This window comes from Microtus ochrogaster, unplaced genomic scaffold (genome assembly GCF_000317375.1).
Source record: "Microtus ochrogaster isolate Prairie Vole_2 unplaced genomic scaffold, MicOch1.0 UNK6, whole genome shotgun sequence".
In the NCBI taxonomy this organism is placed as follows: domain Eukaryota; kingdom Metazoa; phylum Chordata; class Mammalia; order Rodentia; family Cricetidae; genus Microtus; species Microtus ochrogaster.
The window spans coordinates 10,778,729-10,793,391 of record NW_004949104.1 but is presented as its reverse complement, the minus strand read 5'-3'; the positions used below and the strand labels follow the sequence as shown (position 1 = coordinate 10,793,391).

The 14,663-nt window shown below is 51.7% G+C and overlaps 1 protein-coding gene across 5 annotated transcripts in view; it reads left to right on the top strand.

Annotated features, from left to right (window-relative positions):
* Osbp2 (oxysterol binding protein 2) overlaps positions 1-14,663 on the top strand; it is a 174,318-nt gene that overhangs the window by 114,468 nt on the left and 45,187 nt on the right. The window contains exon 1 of one of the 5 annotated variants that reach the window (XM_013353394.2): positions 5,897-6,240. The exons of 3 other annotated variants lie outside the window; for them this stretch is intronic. In XM_013353394.2, the coding sequence (XP_013208848.1) occupies positions 6,162-6,240 (79 nt within the window). In that variant the 5' untranslated portion in view covers positions 5,897-6,161. Of the gene's footprint in view, positions 1-5,896; positions 6,241-14,663 lie in introns of those variants that run through there. One more of the 5 variants, XM_026788735.1, reaches the window with a different exon arrangement.

Here is a 14,663-nt window from a genome sequence, read left to right as displayed (position 1 = left end):
TACTGTTTATCTCCCAACAGTGTGGATGGCCAGCTTCCATGGCATTCTTCCTACTGTTACTGAATAAACAGTGAACAAGAAGGCATTTCCTCAGTCTGTTTTGCTTTTCTCCTGTTGAAGTTGAGACTAGATGAGCCTTGCTCTGTTTCTTGACCAATCATGTGCACTCTGAGCTTGCTAATCATTTCTGTTGCCATGGTACCCTTTAGGGATTTGGAGTTTGTGCTGCTGTGGAGTCACTCATTCTAGTTTGTGTGTCTTTTGTTACATACTTTGCAGTATTTTCTCCATGTTTTTTCTTTTGGTTTGGTTTTGTGGTTTTTTGTTTTTTGTTTTTTTTCTAGACAAGGTCTCACTATGTATCCTTGGCTGCCCTGGAACTCACTTTGTAGACCAGGCTGGCCTCAAACTTGTGATTGTGGCAGTAAGAATGTCTGTTGAGTTGAGAATCTGTCAATCAGAGGTTTGGGAAGTGCCGGGGAAGTGGAGCTTGGAGGTCTAATGGCAGCCAATGTTCTGATCCCTCCCTGGAGGAGCAGACTGGATGCTCTCTTTCTCTGCATTGGTTTCTCAGCAGCACAGCAGTGCTGGCCACACTGCCCTCTCATTCCAGATTTCATGGGGATCACAGTTAAGCTGGGCCTGTGTAGTTCAGCCGGGTTTAGGGAAGTGATTGGGGATGCCTAGCATCTGACTCTGGTGTGGCTCAGGCTTCCCAGGTAAGCTCCTACCAGAGCTGGTGCTGACATCCTCAGGGTTTCTTTTTTTTAAGATTTATTTATTTATTATGTATACAACATTCTGCCTCGATGTATGCCCGCACGCCAGAGGAAGGAGCCAGATCTCAGTACAGATGGTTGTGAGCCACCATGTGGTCGCTGGGAATTGAACTCAGGACCTCTGGAAGAGCAGCCAGTGCTCTCAACCACTGAGCCATCTCTCCAGCCCCCCTTCCTCAGGGTTTTGCATAAGGAATTTTGTCAGTCACTCAGACTCACAAAACCCCTCAGTCTAGGCAGCTTAAACAACAGAAATCCACTCTCTCCTCTAGAGACTAGCAGCCCATGGTCAGAGGGCCAGCAGGCTGGGCTCCTTCTGAGGTGGCTCTCCTTGGCTCGCCTTCTCCCTGTGTCCTTCTGGACTCTGTGTGTCCACATCCTATTGGGAGGGCACCTCCCAGAGTTGATTAGTGGGGACTCAATGACTTCATTTCATTAGAGGCATCCCTTTAAAGACTTTAGATCCAAGTATGGTCCCGTTCTTAGGTTGGAGTTCAACATAGCATTAGGGGATGTTTGTTTCAGCTCCTGGCAGAGCCAACCAGCCAGCCAGCCAGCCTGGACTATTTTTGGCTGAGGATGCAGCAAAGCAAGGCTCAGAGAGGCTTCTGTATTTGTATTGTCACCCAGCAGGTGGGTTTCCAATCTGAGTCCAGGCCCCACAGCCCCCTGAGAAAGCTGACTGGCATCATAAGGTGGGGATCCACAATCCTGACTCCCTGCTCTCGGGTCACGTGTCCTGCTATCCTCCCTGAGCAAAGCACCTGGCCTTCAAAGACTTCCTCATTCCTTGTCTTGGGAAAGGGTTTATGGTCAGTTGATTGGATGTGATTTTGTCACTGTGGGAAATGCCATACTAGAAGATGAAAGGGTTGGAATAAAAAAAAATGCCGGTGATCTCACACCCTCACAAACCTGCCTTTGAATTCTATGTATTTTTTTTCTTCCCCTTTCTTATGTTTCCCATCTTAGGCATCTGATTAAAGAGGTTACTTTGTGATCTGCCCTTTACCCTGCCAATATAGCTGGCAGGTTCCCACTCTTTATCTTCTGTTAATGGCTGTATAATAGTCCACGAGCTGATACTCTTCATGTCTGAGTCATCCTTAGTTGTTGAGCATTTGACTTTTCCGTTGTGTGCTGTGACAGATAGTGAGGCAGTGAGCATCTCTGTACAGAACATCTCTTCATCCTCTTGATTCATTTCCTGAGGGAAAACTTCCAGGAGTTGGGTTATCGAGTTTCGGGCAACAGCAGCAACACAGCCGTCAGTGAGCCATCATATCCCTTTATGGAATGAGCCACACTCCAGAACAGGCGTGCATCGGCTTTCCAGGAATCTCAGTGGTGACACAATATACTTAAAAGAACTCATCAAGGTTGTTAATTTGTGTTGCTTTAATGACCCATCAAGGTAATTCTGTAATCAATTTGTATTTTTCAGTTTTATTTGTTATCCCTTTAAGTAAATTAATAATAATAATGAGAAGACCAAACACATGGACAGAGTCTTCAGGGACTTGTCAACGAAAGTTAGGCTCCAACAAGCAAAAAACTCTTTGGTTAATAACCAACGGATGTAATGATCTGTCCTGTCCCTTTAAGAGGCCAGCCCCGTCCACTCCCTCCCTGTCCACTGAGGCAAGGGGACCTTCCTTCTGCTTCTAGCCTGAGCTCTCACCCTTCTTTTCTCTCTCCTGAAGAGGTAGCTTCCCCTCTCCTCTTCCCCCACCTCTCTTTCTGTACCTCTCTCTCTCTCTCTGCCTCTCTCTCCTCATCCCCCTTCTCCCTCCCTCTCCCCTTTCTCCTTCTCTTCCATAACCCACTAAATAAATATCCAACCTCATTCTGCATGGTGTGCCTATCCATCTGTCTCTCGCCCTGTGGCCCTTCATGGGACCAGCTAACCCCCCACCCAGGTTTCTCACTCACTGTGCAGCTCCCTGCCTGGGACCTGCTGCCCCTCCTGGCCCCCTGTGGCCCCCTGGGAATGGCGCCATTTTATTTTTACCATTACAACAGGAGCATTGGATGGAGGCTGACAAGATGCCAGTGTCCTTGGAACTGGCTGGTGGCACTAACCCCAATTCTACCTCCTGGTACTCCAGAGAGCTGGCTTCCAGGCCAGGCAGCCCATTGCTGCCTACCAGGCTCAGCCCCCAGAGGTGGAGTCCATCTTTTCTACTGCCCCAAAAGTTCAGGGCACACAAGACAGAATTGGCCCAAACACTCCCTTACATCAAACAGATTTGAATGACACATTCTTTCCCATAATTTGTAACTTTTCGCATAATCAATGACAAATTGAAGAGTTTCCCCTTGGACATTTATTTTAATTGCCTAGCAACCCATTCTCATAAATTGCTCTCGAATTAATTCTTTGGCTTTGGAGCAAAGTCATTAATTTATTAATGACAATGGTAGTCAGCACCTATGTATGGCTATTCTTAGAACACTGCTTCTGTTAAAGCTTCAATCAGAAGGCAGCCCCGCAGGTACCAGGCATGTGCTATGCTCCCTGGGTGAGCAAAGGCACCAGCCCTTTTTAATGATGAGCCTGTTACCCAGAGGGAAGTCACGGTTCCCCAGGGGCTATAGAGCTTGCCTTTTTGTTTGTTTGTTTTGTTTTGCTTTGCTTTGCTTTTTGAGACAGGATTTCTCTGTAGTTTTGGAGCCTGTCCTAGAACTAGCTCTTGTAGAGCTTGCTCTTACAGGGCCCAAGGCTCTCCTCGCCTCTGGGCTGTCCACTCCAGGAAGAACAGGGGGAAGAGGAGGTTGTGAGGTGGTGTGCACCAGTAGCACAACCTTGAAGGGTCAACAGGGGAAAGTTGGGGAAGGCGGGAGGAGAAGCCTGAAGCCAGGCTCAGCTAGGTATGGTTCCTGATGAATGAGTAAGTCACTCAGCGGAAGCAAGCCATTGATCTCATCACTGCTGAGTCACTCCAGTGCTCATCCTATCAGTAAGTACCTTCATTGTACTGGGTCACACGGGAGGCTGCGGACAATGAGAGAAGACCTTGGTCTCTGTCCTCAGGGAGTTCTGTCCAAGCAGGAAACGGACAAATGAATAAAGTCCCAGAAGACCGTGCTGGATCCACAAGAAAGAAGCCTAGAGTCCAAGAAATTGCCCCCGCCCTCAATCTGCAGCTTTAATAGGCTGCTTCAATGTAGATTTTACTCAATTGCAAGCATGTTGTCTGAGCTACTTTTCTTGCAGCATTGTGGATGTAAGCATAAGTTTTTGTCAGTGCTGTCATCTTCTGTGTAGGTCTAGATGACTCTGTGGCATCCAGGAAGCTGACAACACTGACATTTCCCTGCAGCTGGGCTCTTAGGTTGCGTCTGTTTTTACAACCAGTGGTGACAGGCACTGAGCATCTTGATTCCTCACACTGGGCTGTGGGGTGGGGACGTATCTGTGGCTCTCACTGCACTGCCATGTTGCACCCTAGACTCTTCCATTAGTGACTTGCTTCCTCTTTCCTCTGGCACTAGGATGAACACTGGATGTTGTGCACATGCATGAACACACACACATACACAGGAGCACATACCAATATTTGAACATGAATTTCAGTGTGTGTATATGCGCTAGCAAAGGAGGAACCTGGTGCCATCAGAGCCTGGCTAGCAGTGTGGTGAGTGGAAGTGTAACACTGGGTCCCTTGACCTTGCTGCTTGGTCACCTGTGAACCCTCACCTGACATCTAGCTACCTATTCTTCTAGGCTGGACTCTAACCATTCTACATGAGCAGAACCTGATAATGTTGATGTGGCTTACTGTGTAAATTAATGTGTAGAAAGGTGGTACAACGTGTGTGCACGCGTGTGCAAGAATTCATGCATTCATGTGTGTTCAAATGCATGTGTCTGTGTTCGTGTGTGCATGTACATGTGTGTTCATGTATGCACATGTGTGTCTACGTGTGCTTTCCCAGGACTTTGAGATTCTTTTATTTTTTGCTTCACTACTTCACTTTCTTTTCTAGATGTGTTTTCTTTGCTGGTTTCTCAAGTAATCCGGAGTGGCTTTAAGTAGCAGTGGCTAGACAGTGGTGGTAGCTCACGGGCAGGAACACCAGGAATGACTTTGTGTGGGACTGACACACAGGCTTGTACTCTGCCCTTCCTGGTTCAGGACAGGGACATTGTTTTCTATCAGATTCTTCCACCTTCCATGGTAATGAGAGCACAGGACTGAATATCCCGCATTGGATCCATTCCTGCACACATAAGTCCTATAAAAATTGCCAATAAACTTAGGCTGGGGCACACTGCAGTCTTGCTCCTGGGAAAGCTGAGGCCGATGTTCCAGGCCTCTCAAAAGTAGGAAGCTTGGGGCTGCGTGATAGGGCTCCATCAGTAAACTGTGGGTTCATATGCGGAGATCTTGAGTCTGACATTGAACTGGATCCTTTGGACATTGTACTGAGTGTGGACTGGAGGCAGGCAGAGTGGAAACGGTGATTTTTCTGGGATGCTTTCTAAGAGTCCGTGGTCCAGAGAGAGTGGGGTGATGGAGAGTAGTGGGATTGGGCATGTGTTCGGTGGGCACAGAGCTCGGGATTGTGCGGCCCATTGGTCTTAAGGCAGACCACTCAAATATGGTTCTGCGCTTCCTCCTGCTGATGGAAGAGGAGTGAAGGAAGGGTTGGGAGAAAGCTCTAGAGAACCACAAGGAACTCACATTTAGACAGCTGGGTTTGGGACGCCCATCAGACTTCTAGGGGCGTTTCATATCCATAGAGGTCTGGGCAGAGGCAGATGTCTCCAGATGCCTGCATTCCTGTAGCAGCGGTGCCTAAAGGAGCTGAAGTCCCTGGGGCCCCGCCTGTTGCCTTCCGCCCAGAAGGTGGCCAGGTAAGCTGCAGGTGGCCGGACACAGATGCGCCTGCTGCAGAAGCGGGGTTAGAAGGTGACCGGGTCTCAGCAGTGACCTCAATTTCCTGGAATTACCGCCAGGCTCCGGGCCACCCCATTTCCCACGTGCCCCAGCTTCTCAAGGGCACCCTTCCTTTGAAACGCAGCAGCACCGAGCCTGCTCCTGCTGCTGCAAGGGGCGGCCCCTTAGCTCGGATTTTCGCGTGCAGACGTGACGTGGCCGCGGGAAGCCCGCCCCACACCCCGCGCCCCGGAGCTCGCGGGGTCGCACGGCGGCTGCTGCGGCGCAGGCTCCGGGGGAGGAGGCGGGGAGGCCGCTCGGCTCGCGCGGCTCCGACGGGGTTAAGGGACCGCGCTCTGGGCGGCCCGGTGCTCCGTGCGACGCGACGCCGGGACCCACGAGCGCCCACCGCCGCCTCCGCCCTGCGGCTCTCAGAGCTGCGCTCCCCGGACCCGGGGCCATGTAGCGCCCAGCCGCTCGGAGGCCGCGGGCCGCGGGGATGAAGGGACGCGGCTGCTGGGAGACGGCCTCCGTGCGCTCCTTCTGCAGCTCCGGCTGCCTGAATAAATTTAAGAAGGGTTAGTGCGGCCGGCTTTCGTGAGGCCGGGCTCCCCTCCCACTCACGCCCGCCCGCCCCGCGCCGGGCTTTGCGGCAGGACCCGTCCACGCTAGCCTCTGATGTCACTCACTCGTGGCGTGGGGATCGCGGGGAGCCCCGGGGAACCCCTTTCTCCACACCCCTCCGGCGCACGCTGCGCAGTGGCTTTGCGCACGGCGAGTTTTGGAAAGGGGGCTGCGGCTAGAGATGCGCGGGGTCGATTAGCCCCTGGGGGTGAAAAAGGAAAAGAAACCCAGTCCAGCTGTTCATGGGAAGGAGAGGGGGTCTGGGAGGGGCGCTCGTGTTTGCCGGCCCCCAACGTTTACCCCATTTCTTCCCCAGTGGGCCTGGGATCCTCACTACACCAGGGCCTTCAGGCGTCCGGAGCGCTGGCAAGATTGCAGCGCCATCCTTAAGGGCCGCGTCCTCGAGTTACCTTAGCTCACGGTGTGACTCTGGAGTGGTCACCTGGGTCTGAGCAAGGGCCAGCCCTGAGAATACCCCTGCCCTATGGTGATCCTGGCTAACTGCCCCAGTGTGCAGGCAGAACCTTCTGGTGTTCTGACTTCGGTGAGGGAAAGCCAATGCCTTGCAAACTTGCAGCCCCTTGGTCTTGCCTGCCATTTTTAATGCTTGAAACCCTTTTTGGAGACTTCTGTGAGTGAAACCTGCTGTTTACCTTGAGTGTTTCTGGTCTAATGTCAGTCCCTTGGAATCAGGATTCTTTCACCCTGTTGACCCAACAGACACAGAGGCGATTAACTTCACTTAACATGCCTAGGTTAGAACCAGCTCTTTTTTAAGCCATTAATGCCCCTTGGCCTGTAGTGAACCTTGCGATTAATTTTGCTTGTTGACTGGCTATGCCAATGGCTTCATGGGGTCTGACTAGCTCCTGCATTCCCCAGACCTGCAGGACACCATGCTTCAGTCTGGAAGTCGTGGAGAGTGTGGTCAACCACTGGCGTTCAGAACACAGGTGTAGGATTTTAGCGGTTGCACTTGGATCCCCTTATAGGAATGCGTTCTGTTCAAAGTACATTTTCTGCTCTTAACCAATTGGTTGTAATCTCCAGTTTTTACTTCCGATATATACTTTATGCATATGCAAAGTTAAATGATGATTCTGTTGTCGATTTAGACAGATTTATTCAGAGGGTGAGTTTTGGAGTCAGTGAAATGAAAATACATATCGGATGTTAAATTGCTTTTCTCTCTTTGCCCATAGAGCAGTTTTGATTGCTACCTTGTGGAAGATTCAGGGCTAGCAAGTGTGGAATGAAATGCCTGCTTGCTTGCTCTCTGCTTGGTTGTGAGGGAGCACGGGTGTGGGTACTGCAGTGTCTGAGTGACCTCTGGTTGGTCCAGTTTCCGTGTTCTCTTTCATGTCAAGATCATGCTGGGGATAAGGGCACTCGGAGGTTGTGTGTAATGTACGCAGCATTTAGAATGGTGCCTGGAGCAGAACTTACAGCTTCAACAGGAGACACTGTGGCCAGTGTCATGGTCAAGAACAGGCAGATCCAGGCCTCCAGACTGGAACCTTTCAGGCCAGCAGAGGTGTGTCCCCGAGGTGCTCTGTTGGCTTCGCATGGCCTCACTAGAACTTTTGGGACAAGCTGGCAACCTCCCATTCTTAACAGTGACTGTGCCTGCTAAAGGGGGAGAAAAGTGGAGGAGGCCCAGGTTGACAGAGTTCTGGTTAGCACCAGCTATGGGCACTTGGTTCTCCACTGTGCGTGGAGAGAACTCCAGCCCACCTCACAGAGACTCGGCTCCTCAGCTCAGACAACGTGAAAGGTTCCTAGACCGGACCCTCCTTGCAGGCGGGTCCCAGTGAGATTTATGTCCCACACCTCAGCATATTTTATTCACGTTGGAGAGGGAGCTGGATTTGCTGCCTGCCCGGGGGGCCAGGAGCTGTGATCCAGGATGTGAGTGGCTCAGGGTCAGAACTTTCTGACTTGGGGAATCAAGTCCCATGGCAGCTACACTGGAAGTCGTATTGTGTCATGAGCCGGGAGACCTGGGTTCTTGTCTTGGCTCTACTGCTAGGTCACATCCCCTGAGTCTGTCCCTGACCCAGAGTCATCTACGTCAGCCAATTCCTGACCCCAACCCTGAGCTCGTCAGGAGCAGCCCGCCAGGAATCTATGGCAGGACCCTCAGCCGGCTTCCCTCATTGAAAAGACATCAAACCTACCTTCCCAGGGCCAGGGAGATGGCTCGGCAGGTAAAGGCACTTAGCACCAAGACTGCCAGCCTGATTTCAGGGGTTCTAGGAACCAAGTCCCCTAAGTTGTCCTTTGATCTACACACATACACACACACACACACACACACACAAATAAATGTTTGTTTGCATCTTAATCTCTTTATGTAGCGGTGAGGTTGAGATGAGATATTGTATATTGTGTGTAATCTATTTCTGTGCTTCAGACAGAACCTAGGGAGCCACAAGGGGAAAGGCCCATGTAGGGACTGGGGGAAGTTCCGTTCAGCCCTGGGTGTCACCTAGCCGGGCAGGTGACTCTGTACCACATGCAGCATGCCAGTTCCCGGAAACCAGGAGCCGTGCGAAAGAAAGCTCCTTTGAAAGGCGGCTGTGGGAGCGGTGGGAGAAACCCACATCTGTCTTCCGAGGACAGGGCTTGGAGACAAGCACGAGCTGAGGTGTGTGGATCCGTGATCCCAATGAGGTCATGTAGAGCCCACAAGTCTAGAGGAACAAGGAATGGCGAGCTGATGACGTCAGGCCTGTGCAGCTCTTTGTCCTCAATACATCATCAATGTTCATGACGAGAATGGCGTGCTTGAGTTACAAGAAACTGAAAGAAAAAAACCCTCCATGTTTTAAGTAAATTTGCAATTTTGTGTTGAGCCATCTTCACAGATCCTGGGGCACAGGTGGTCTGCAGGCTGCAGGCTGCAGTTAGGTGCACCTGGTAGGGAGATGAGGTGTCCCCAGGCTCAGCAGCACACCCCTTGGTGTGTGTGTGTGTGTGTGTGTGTGTTTGACTTATATGTCTCTTTTTGACTGTAATGTGAATCTGGAAGACTGTAACACAGGAGCCCTGAGCACGGCATGATGTGTTCCCACAGGTCAGGCCGGGTAGCACTGAGCAGGCTGCTACAAAGATGGCACTTTTAAGGGCAGAGCGATGTGTCACCAACACAGGAAGAGACTGGGGTAATAACGTCTGTCACAGGCCACTGAGAGTGACTGTCTTCACACAGACTTGGTTATGAGACTCCCTGGAGGCTGTGTGGCTGTAATGTGAGTGCCAGGCCCTTGTCTGCTCTAAAGCCTGCTGTGTTTTAGTGTTTTTGAGACAGGTCTTCACTATGTGGTCCAGGCTGGCCTCTAACTCACAATCTTTCTGCCTCTGCCTCCCAAATACTGATGTTACAGATGTGTGCCACCGTGCCCAGCCTGGGTTTTGATGTGTTTTTTGTTTTTATTTTGGACCCCCGCCCCCCGTTATCTTTGAGGGTTAGACCGGGAACCATCCGCAGAGAAGGAGCCCAACAGAGGACTGATGTGGGAGACAGGGCCCTTCAGAAAGTCCTAAGTTGGTTCTGGTTAGGGACAGCCCCAAAGGGCTTGTCCTCTGGCATGTCCCATAAGCTGAGTTCCTGTGAGGCCACAAGGCCTGAAGCAAGGGGCTGAACAGACAGATGCCTGTGTTCTTACCCTGGGTCTCCCCTGCTCACAGGGCCGGTCCTATGACTCTGGGTCTCCCCTGCTCACAAGGGAGCATATTCCTATGTCCTAGCATAGGAACTGTGGCACTGTCCTCTCATTTGGGGCTACTGTGGCTTTGCTAGAGGATGGGAGAGAGGGAGGGAGGAAGGGATGGAAGGGAAAGAGAGGAGGGAGAGAGAGTCACAGAGGACTTCTGGCGGAAGGAACTCTCCTGTTATGGGCTCCGTGAGAGGATGTCGATGGAAATGGGGAAAGGATAGAGGTCAGGAGGCAGAGGGAAGTCTCAGCGCCTTATGATGACACATGAGAAGTGAGAGGGGACCCACTGAAGGGACGGGCCAGGAAGGACAGGCAGGCAGACTGAGGCTGTGACACCAAGCCTTGCCAGGTGACAGCGGTTAGTCTCTGGGACTGAACGCATGGTAAGGAAGGCATAGCCTTGGCATCTCGCATGGAAAGGAAGCGTTGCTGCAGTGCTGTCCCGGAACTCAGGTTACTATTGCTTGGTGTGGTCCGTGGAAGGGGGACCCTATGCAGTCACGAGTGGGAGCCTCTGGCTGTTCACTAACACATGGTACCCGTGCCCGTGAGGATGCTGGTGGGTTTTAGTCTCCTGTGTGATCGTACATGCAGTCTGGGAGCAGCGCTTTCCTGCTGTCATTTACACAGAGACAAAGATGGTTTGGAGACAGAAGTCTGGCTGGGTAACCAGGGTCTGAGCGTGGCGTAAGTCCAGTCCAAAAGGTGCTGTAGAAAAGGTCACCCTGGTTCCCCCATATGGAAGGGAAAGGAAGCCACCACAGAGCTTTGAAGGAGTGCAGTGGGTACCCCTGGTGTTGGCATTTTGTTGCTGTGACAAACGGGAGTGTGGCTTTGTTTGAGCTCAGCATCAGTACACGACTGGCTGATGCCATTTCTGAGCCTGGCGGGACACCACCGTAGACAGTGGTGGCGGCAGGATTGCTCTGACAAGAGCCTTGACAGACTCCTCAAGACCCCTTACTCCCACTGATCCTTAGTTATGTCATTTTTGCCAGAAAAATAACTTTTCTTGTAATTATTGGACATGTGTTACCATAAAAATAAACCTACAGTGTCTTCTGTGGTTGGCCCCTCCCCTCTAGAACTGCACAGCACACGACCTGTTCAAACCATATGCAGCCATACTGATAAGTTATCAGAGTCACGGTTCAGCTGATCTTTAGAATAATACACTGATCTCTGTTAACTCTAAGCAAAAGAGAGGGCCACCCAGGGGCCAAGCCAAAAAGATGGCCCCATAAGGGCTCAGATATATCCCAGAGTTGTAGCAGGGCTCACAAGAGCCCTGTGAGACCAAACAGGGAAACATCAGGGTGGGCGGGTGATGAGAATACAGCCTTAGCTACCTGTTACAGCATCAGGGTGACCAGGGAGTTGAGAATAAAGCCTGAGCTGGGCTGTTACAGCATCAGGGTGGCCAGGGAGTTGAGAATACAGCCTGAGCTGGGCTGTTACAGCATCAGGGAGACCAGGGAGTTGAGAATACAGCCTGAGCTGGGCTGTTACAGAATCAGGGAGACCAGGGAGTTGAGAATACAGCCTGAGCTACCTGTTACAGCATCAGGGAGACCAGGGAGTTGAGAATAAAGCCTGAGCTGGGCTGTTACAGCATCAGGGTGGCCAGGGAGTTGAGAATACAGCCTGAGCTACCTGTTACACAAAGTTGAACTTGAGCTCAGACACCCCCTCCCCAACTTGAACTGGCCCCTTCCCTCCAGGGCAGGGCACTCTCATTCTCCGATGCCTGGTTTTCCTGTAAAGTGCCCATCGGCTCGCACTAGCAATGCATGGGATCAAATAGCATGATGAGCAGCATGAATAACGATGAAGCCATGAGCTTCAGGCTGCTAAAGATAAATTTCCTTTTATGTCCTTTCCTCTGACGTCCATGTCGAATAATAACTGCTGACGCACTTCTGCAAAAATAGCAGCTGCCCACATTAACTGTTGTGTCAGGACAGAAGGGAGCCGCGGACTTGGGTTTGGCACCCCATCTGGACAGTACCCTAGGGCTACTGTTGTGTGTTTCAAGGGAAATGAGAGAAGTAACTTGGTACATGGCTGTGCCTGGACCATGGGATGTGGCATGACCAGACCTAAGGTACCATTTCAGCCCTGGAGCCATTTGACCACCGTTTCTGCTTAGAGATTCCCAAGCTTTTTCCCCAGGCCCCCCAACCCACATACTTTGTTCTTGGCCAGACTCTTGAGGTCCAGCGGGGCCGTTCCCCTGTCCCTGGACTGCTGTTACTTTTAACACTGCTCTGAGGACAGCAGTTCCAGTCGCTTAAGGTCACAGAGTGACTTTCTGTGGCACCATGAGAGTTCAGGACACTCATCAGGTCCCTGTTCTGGTTTGTATTTTTCCTTTATGTGCACGTCTTTTTTTACATCATTTCCCTCTTAAGCAGCTTTGCACGTGACTGCAGCTTGATTGCATCGAATGTCTGTGGAGCGATTTTCCTCCTGTTAGGCATTTTTGCTCTGCTCAGAGCATCAGCGCAGCCCAACTGCCGCCTGAGCATCTTTGGCTTGTAAGGCTCCTTCATTTGTGTGTCTGTCTGGGACACATTCCCAGGAGTGGGATGGCTGCATGTAAGGGTGTGAACATTCCCTCTGGTGTCATAGTCCTCGCTCGCCTAAACTGCTCATTCATGATGCTCATGGCAGGGCGCCCCAGCCTCCATGACTGTGTTCTGAAGGGATGTTGTTGGTTTTTTTGGGGGGGAGGAGTGCTTGTCAGTGGGTGCACGTGTGTGCAGGTGTACATGTGGAACCCAGAGGTTGACACCCAGGTGCCTTCCTCTCCCATCTCTCACTGACCCTGAAGCTCACTGATTGAGCTATGCTGTCCGGCCAGCAAGCCCCAGGAGTCTGCCAGTCTCCACCCTTTCCCACCTGCCCCTCCCCCGTATGCTGCGACACCTGGTTTTCACACGGATGCTGGGATCCAAACTCAGATCCTCATGTTCGCATAGCAAGCACCTTACGCACCGAGCCATTTTATCTTTTATCACCCAGCCCCTCATTTTATCTTTGAGACAGGGTCTCCCTATGGAGCCCATAGTGGCCTGTGACTCAGGATCCCCTTGCCTCAGTCTCTCAAGGGCAAGGCTCACACACGTGGTGCCGTGTTCGGTCTGCCCCTTGTTAAGGCTTTGAGTTTGGTTAACAGAAAGATTAGGCCGCAGTTCAGTGGCGGAGAACTTGGTTAGCCTGTTTGAGGGCCTCCGCTCCATTCCCAGCAGCAGAATCAAACAGAACAGAGGTTGAGTCATCTCTGGCGCCCACTCCTGGCTCGGAGGCTGCCTTTTCTCCTGCCCTTCCTGGAAACCCAACAGGAAGGACCGGGCAGAGCTGGCTTGTGCCATGGTGCAGACTCACTGTCCTGAGGAGCTGGGATTCACCTCCCAGCAATCCCTGCTGCATAACCTGTGGGCCCCGTGCAAAATGAAATACAGGCAGTGACAACTGAGGACTGATCCAGGCGTGAGCCCAGGCCCTGTGAGTGGCAGCCCTGGGAATGGTGGCTCACGTGGGCTTACGGTGAGCCCACGACATACTCAGTGCTCTAGTTGGAAGTGGCCCACTCAGCCTTCTCTTTAGCTTTCTCAGGGGTCACTCCACATGCAGAGGTCAAGGCCAAACATGCGTGTAGTCTTGCTGCTCTGCCCCACAGCAGCCAGGACACACAAGGACCCTTGTCCTCCGGGGGCCATTTCTGTACCTGCTTTGACCTTCCCCTGGGAGCTTGCTGCTGGCCATCTTGCCCTTCTGTTCATCTCCACCTGCTTTGGCCAAGTAGGACAAGTGATCAAAAGCAGCCTGCCTGGGACACTCTGGACACTTTTCCCAGTAAGACGATCCTGTATTCCACTTATTTCTCCCCTTTGGCCCCACCCCATCCCCTCTCCCTGCCAAGACAAGGGCAGCTGCTGCTTGTACTGTGTGTAGCTGGTGATGAATGGTGGCTGCTGGGACTTTTCCTTCGTTGTAAATGGCAGGCGGCCTGTTCTCCCTGCCCACACTCACCAGGCTCCTCCCAGGCAGCAGAGGCGATAGCTGGGGTTTCATCTCAGAGGGCCTGTGAAGCAAGGTGGCATTCTGAATGCATTCAGTGAGTCCCCGTGGGGGTGGGGGTGCTCAGGGTCTAGCCCAGCAGCAACCAGAATGCATTCCTGGGGTCTTCCATGGATTGTAGAGTTTGGAACTTTCTTCAGTGTCTCTGGCTTGCCTTTGCTCCTCCTCTCATGGGAGATATGGGTCCCATACTTCATATTTCCCTCATGTTTTCAGTGTTTGGATTAGGAAGGCATTGATGTGCGAGTCTTCACTTAGATGTGAGATGTGTTTGGCTCCCTATATGAAGGCATCACGAAGCCATAAAATCCCAGCCCATCCTAAATTACAGCCACCAACTGAGATTATTTTTGACATCTTTTTCCTGATTGCCAAGCTAATGCATATTCACTACAGAAAATTCAGTCGAGGGCTGATAAGATGGCCCAGCAAGAAAACTGCTTCCCACGCAAGTGTGAGGACCAGAGTTCAGTTGCCCAGCGCCCATGTAAGTGATTAGCACTGTGGTGGCACACTTGCAATCTCAGGATTTGAGAAGCAGAGGCAAGGGCACCCCCAGGATAGGCTGACTAGAT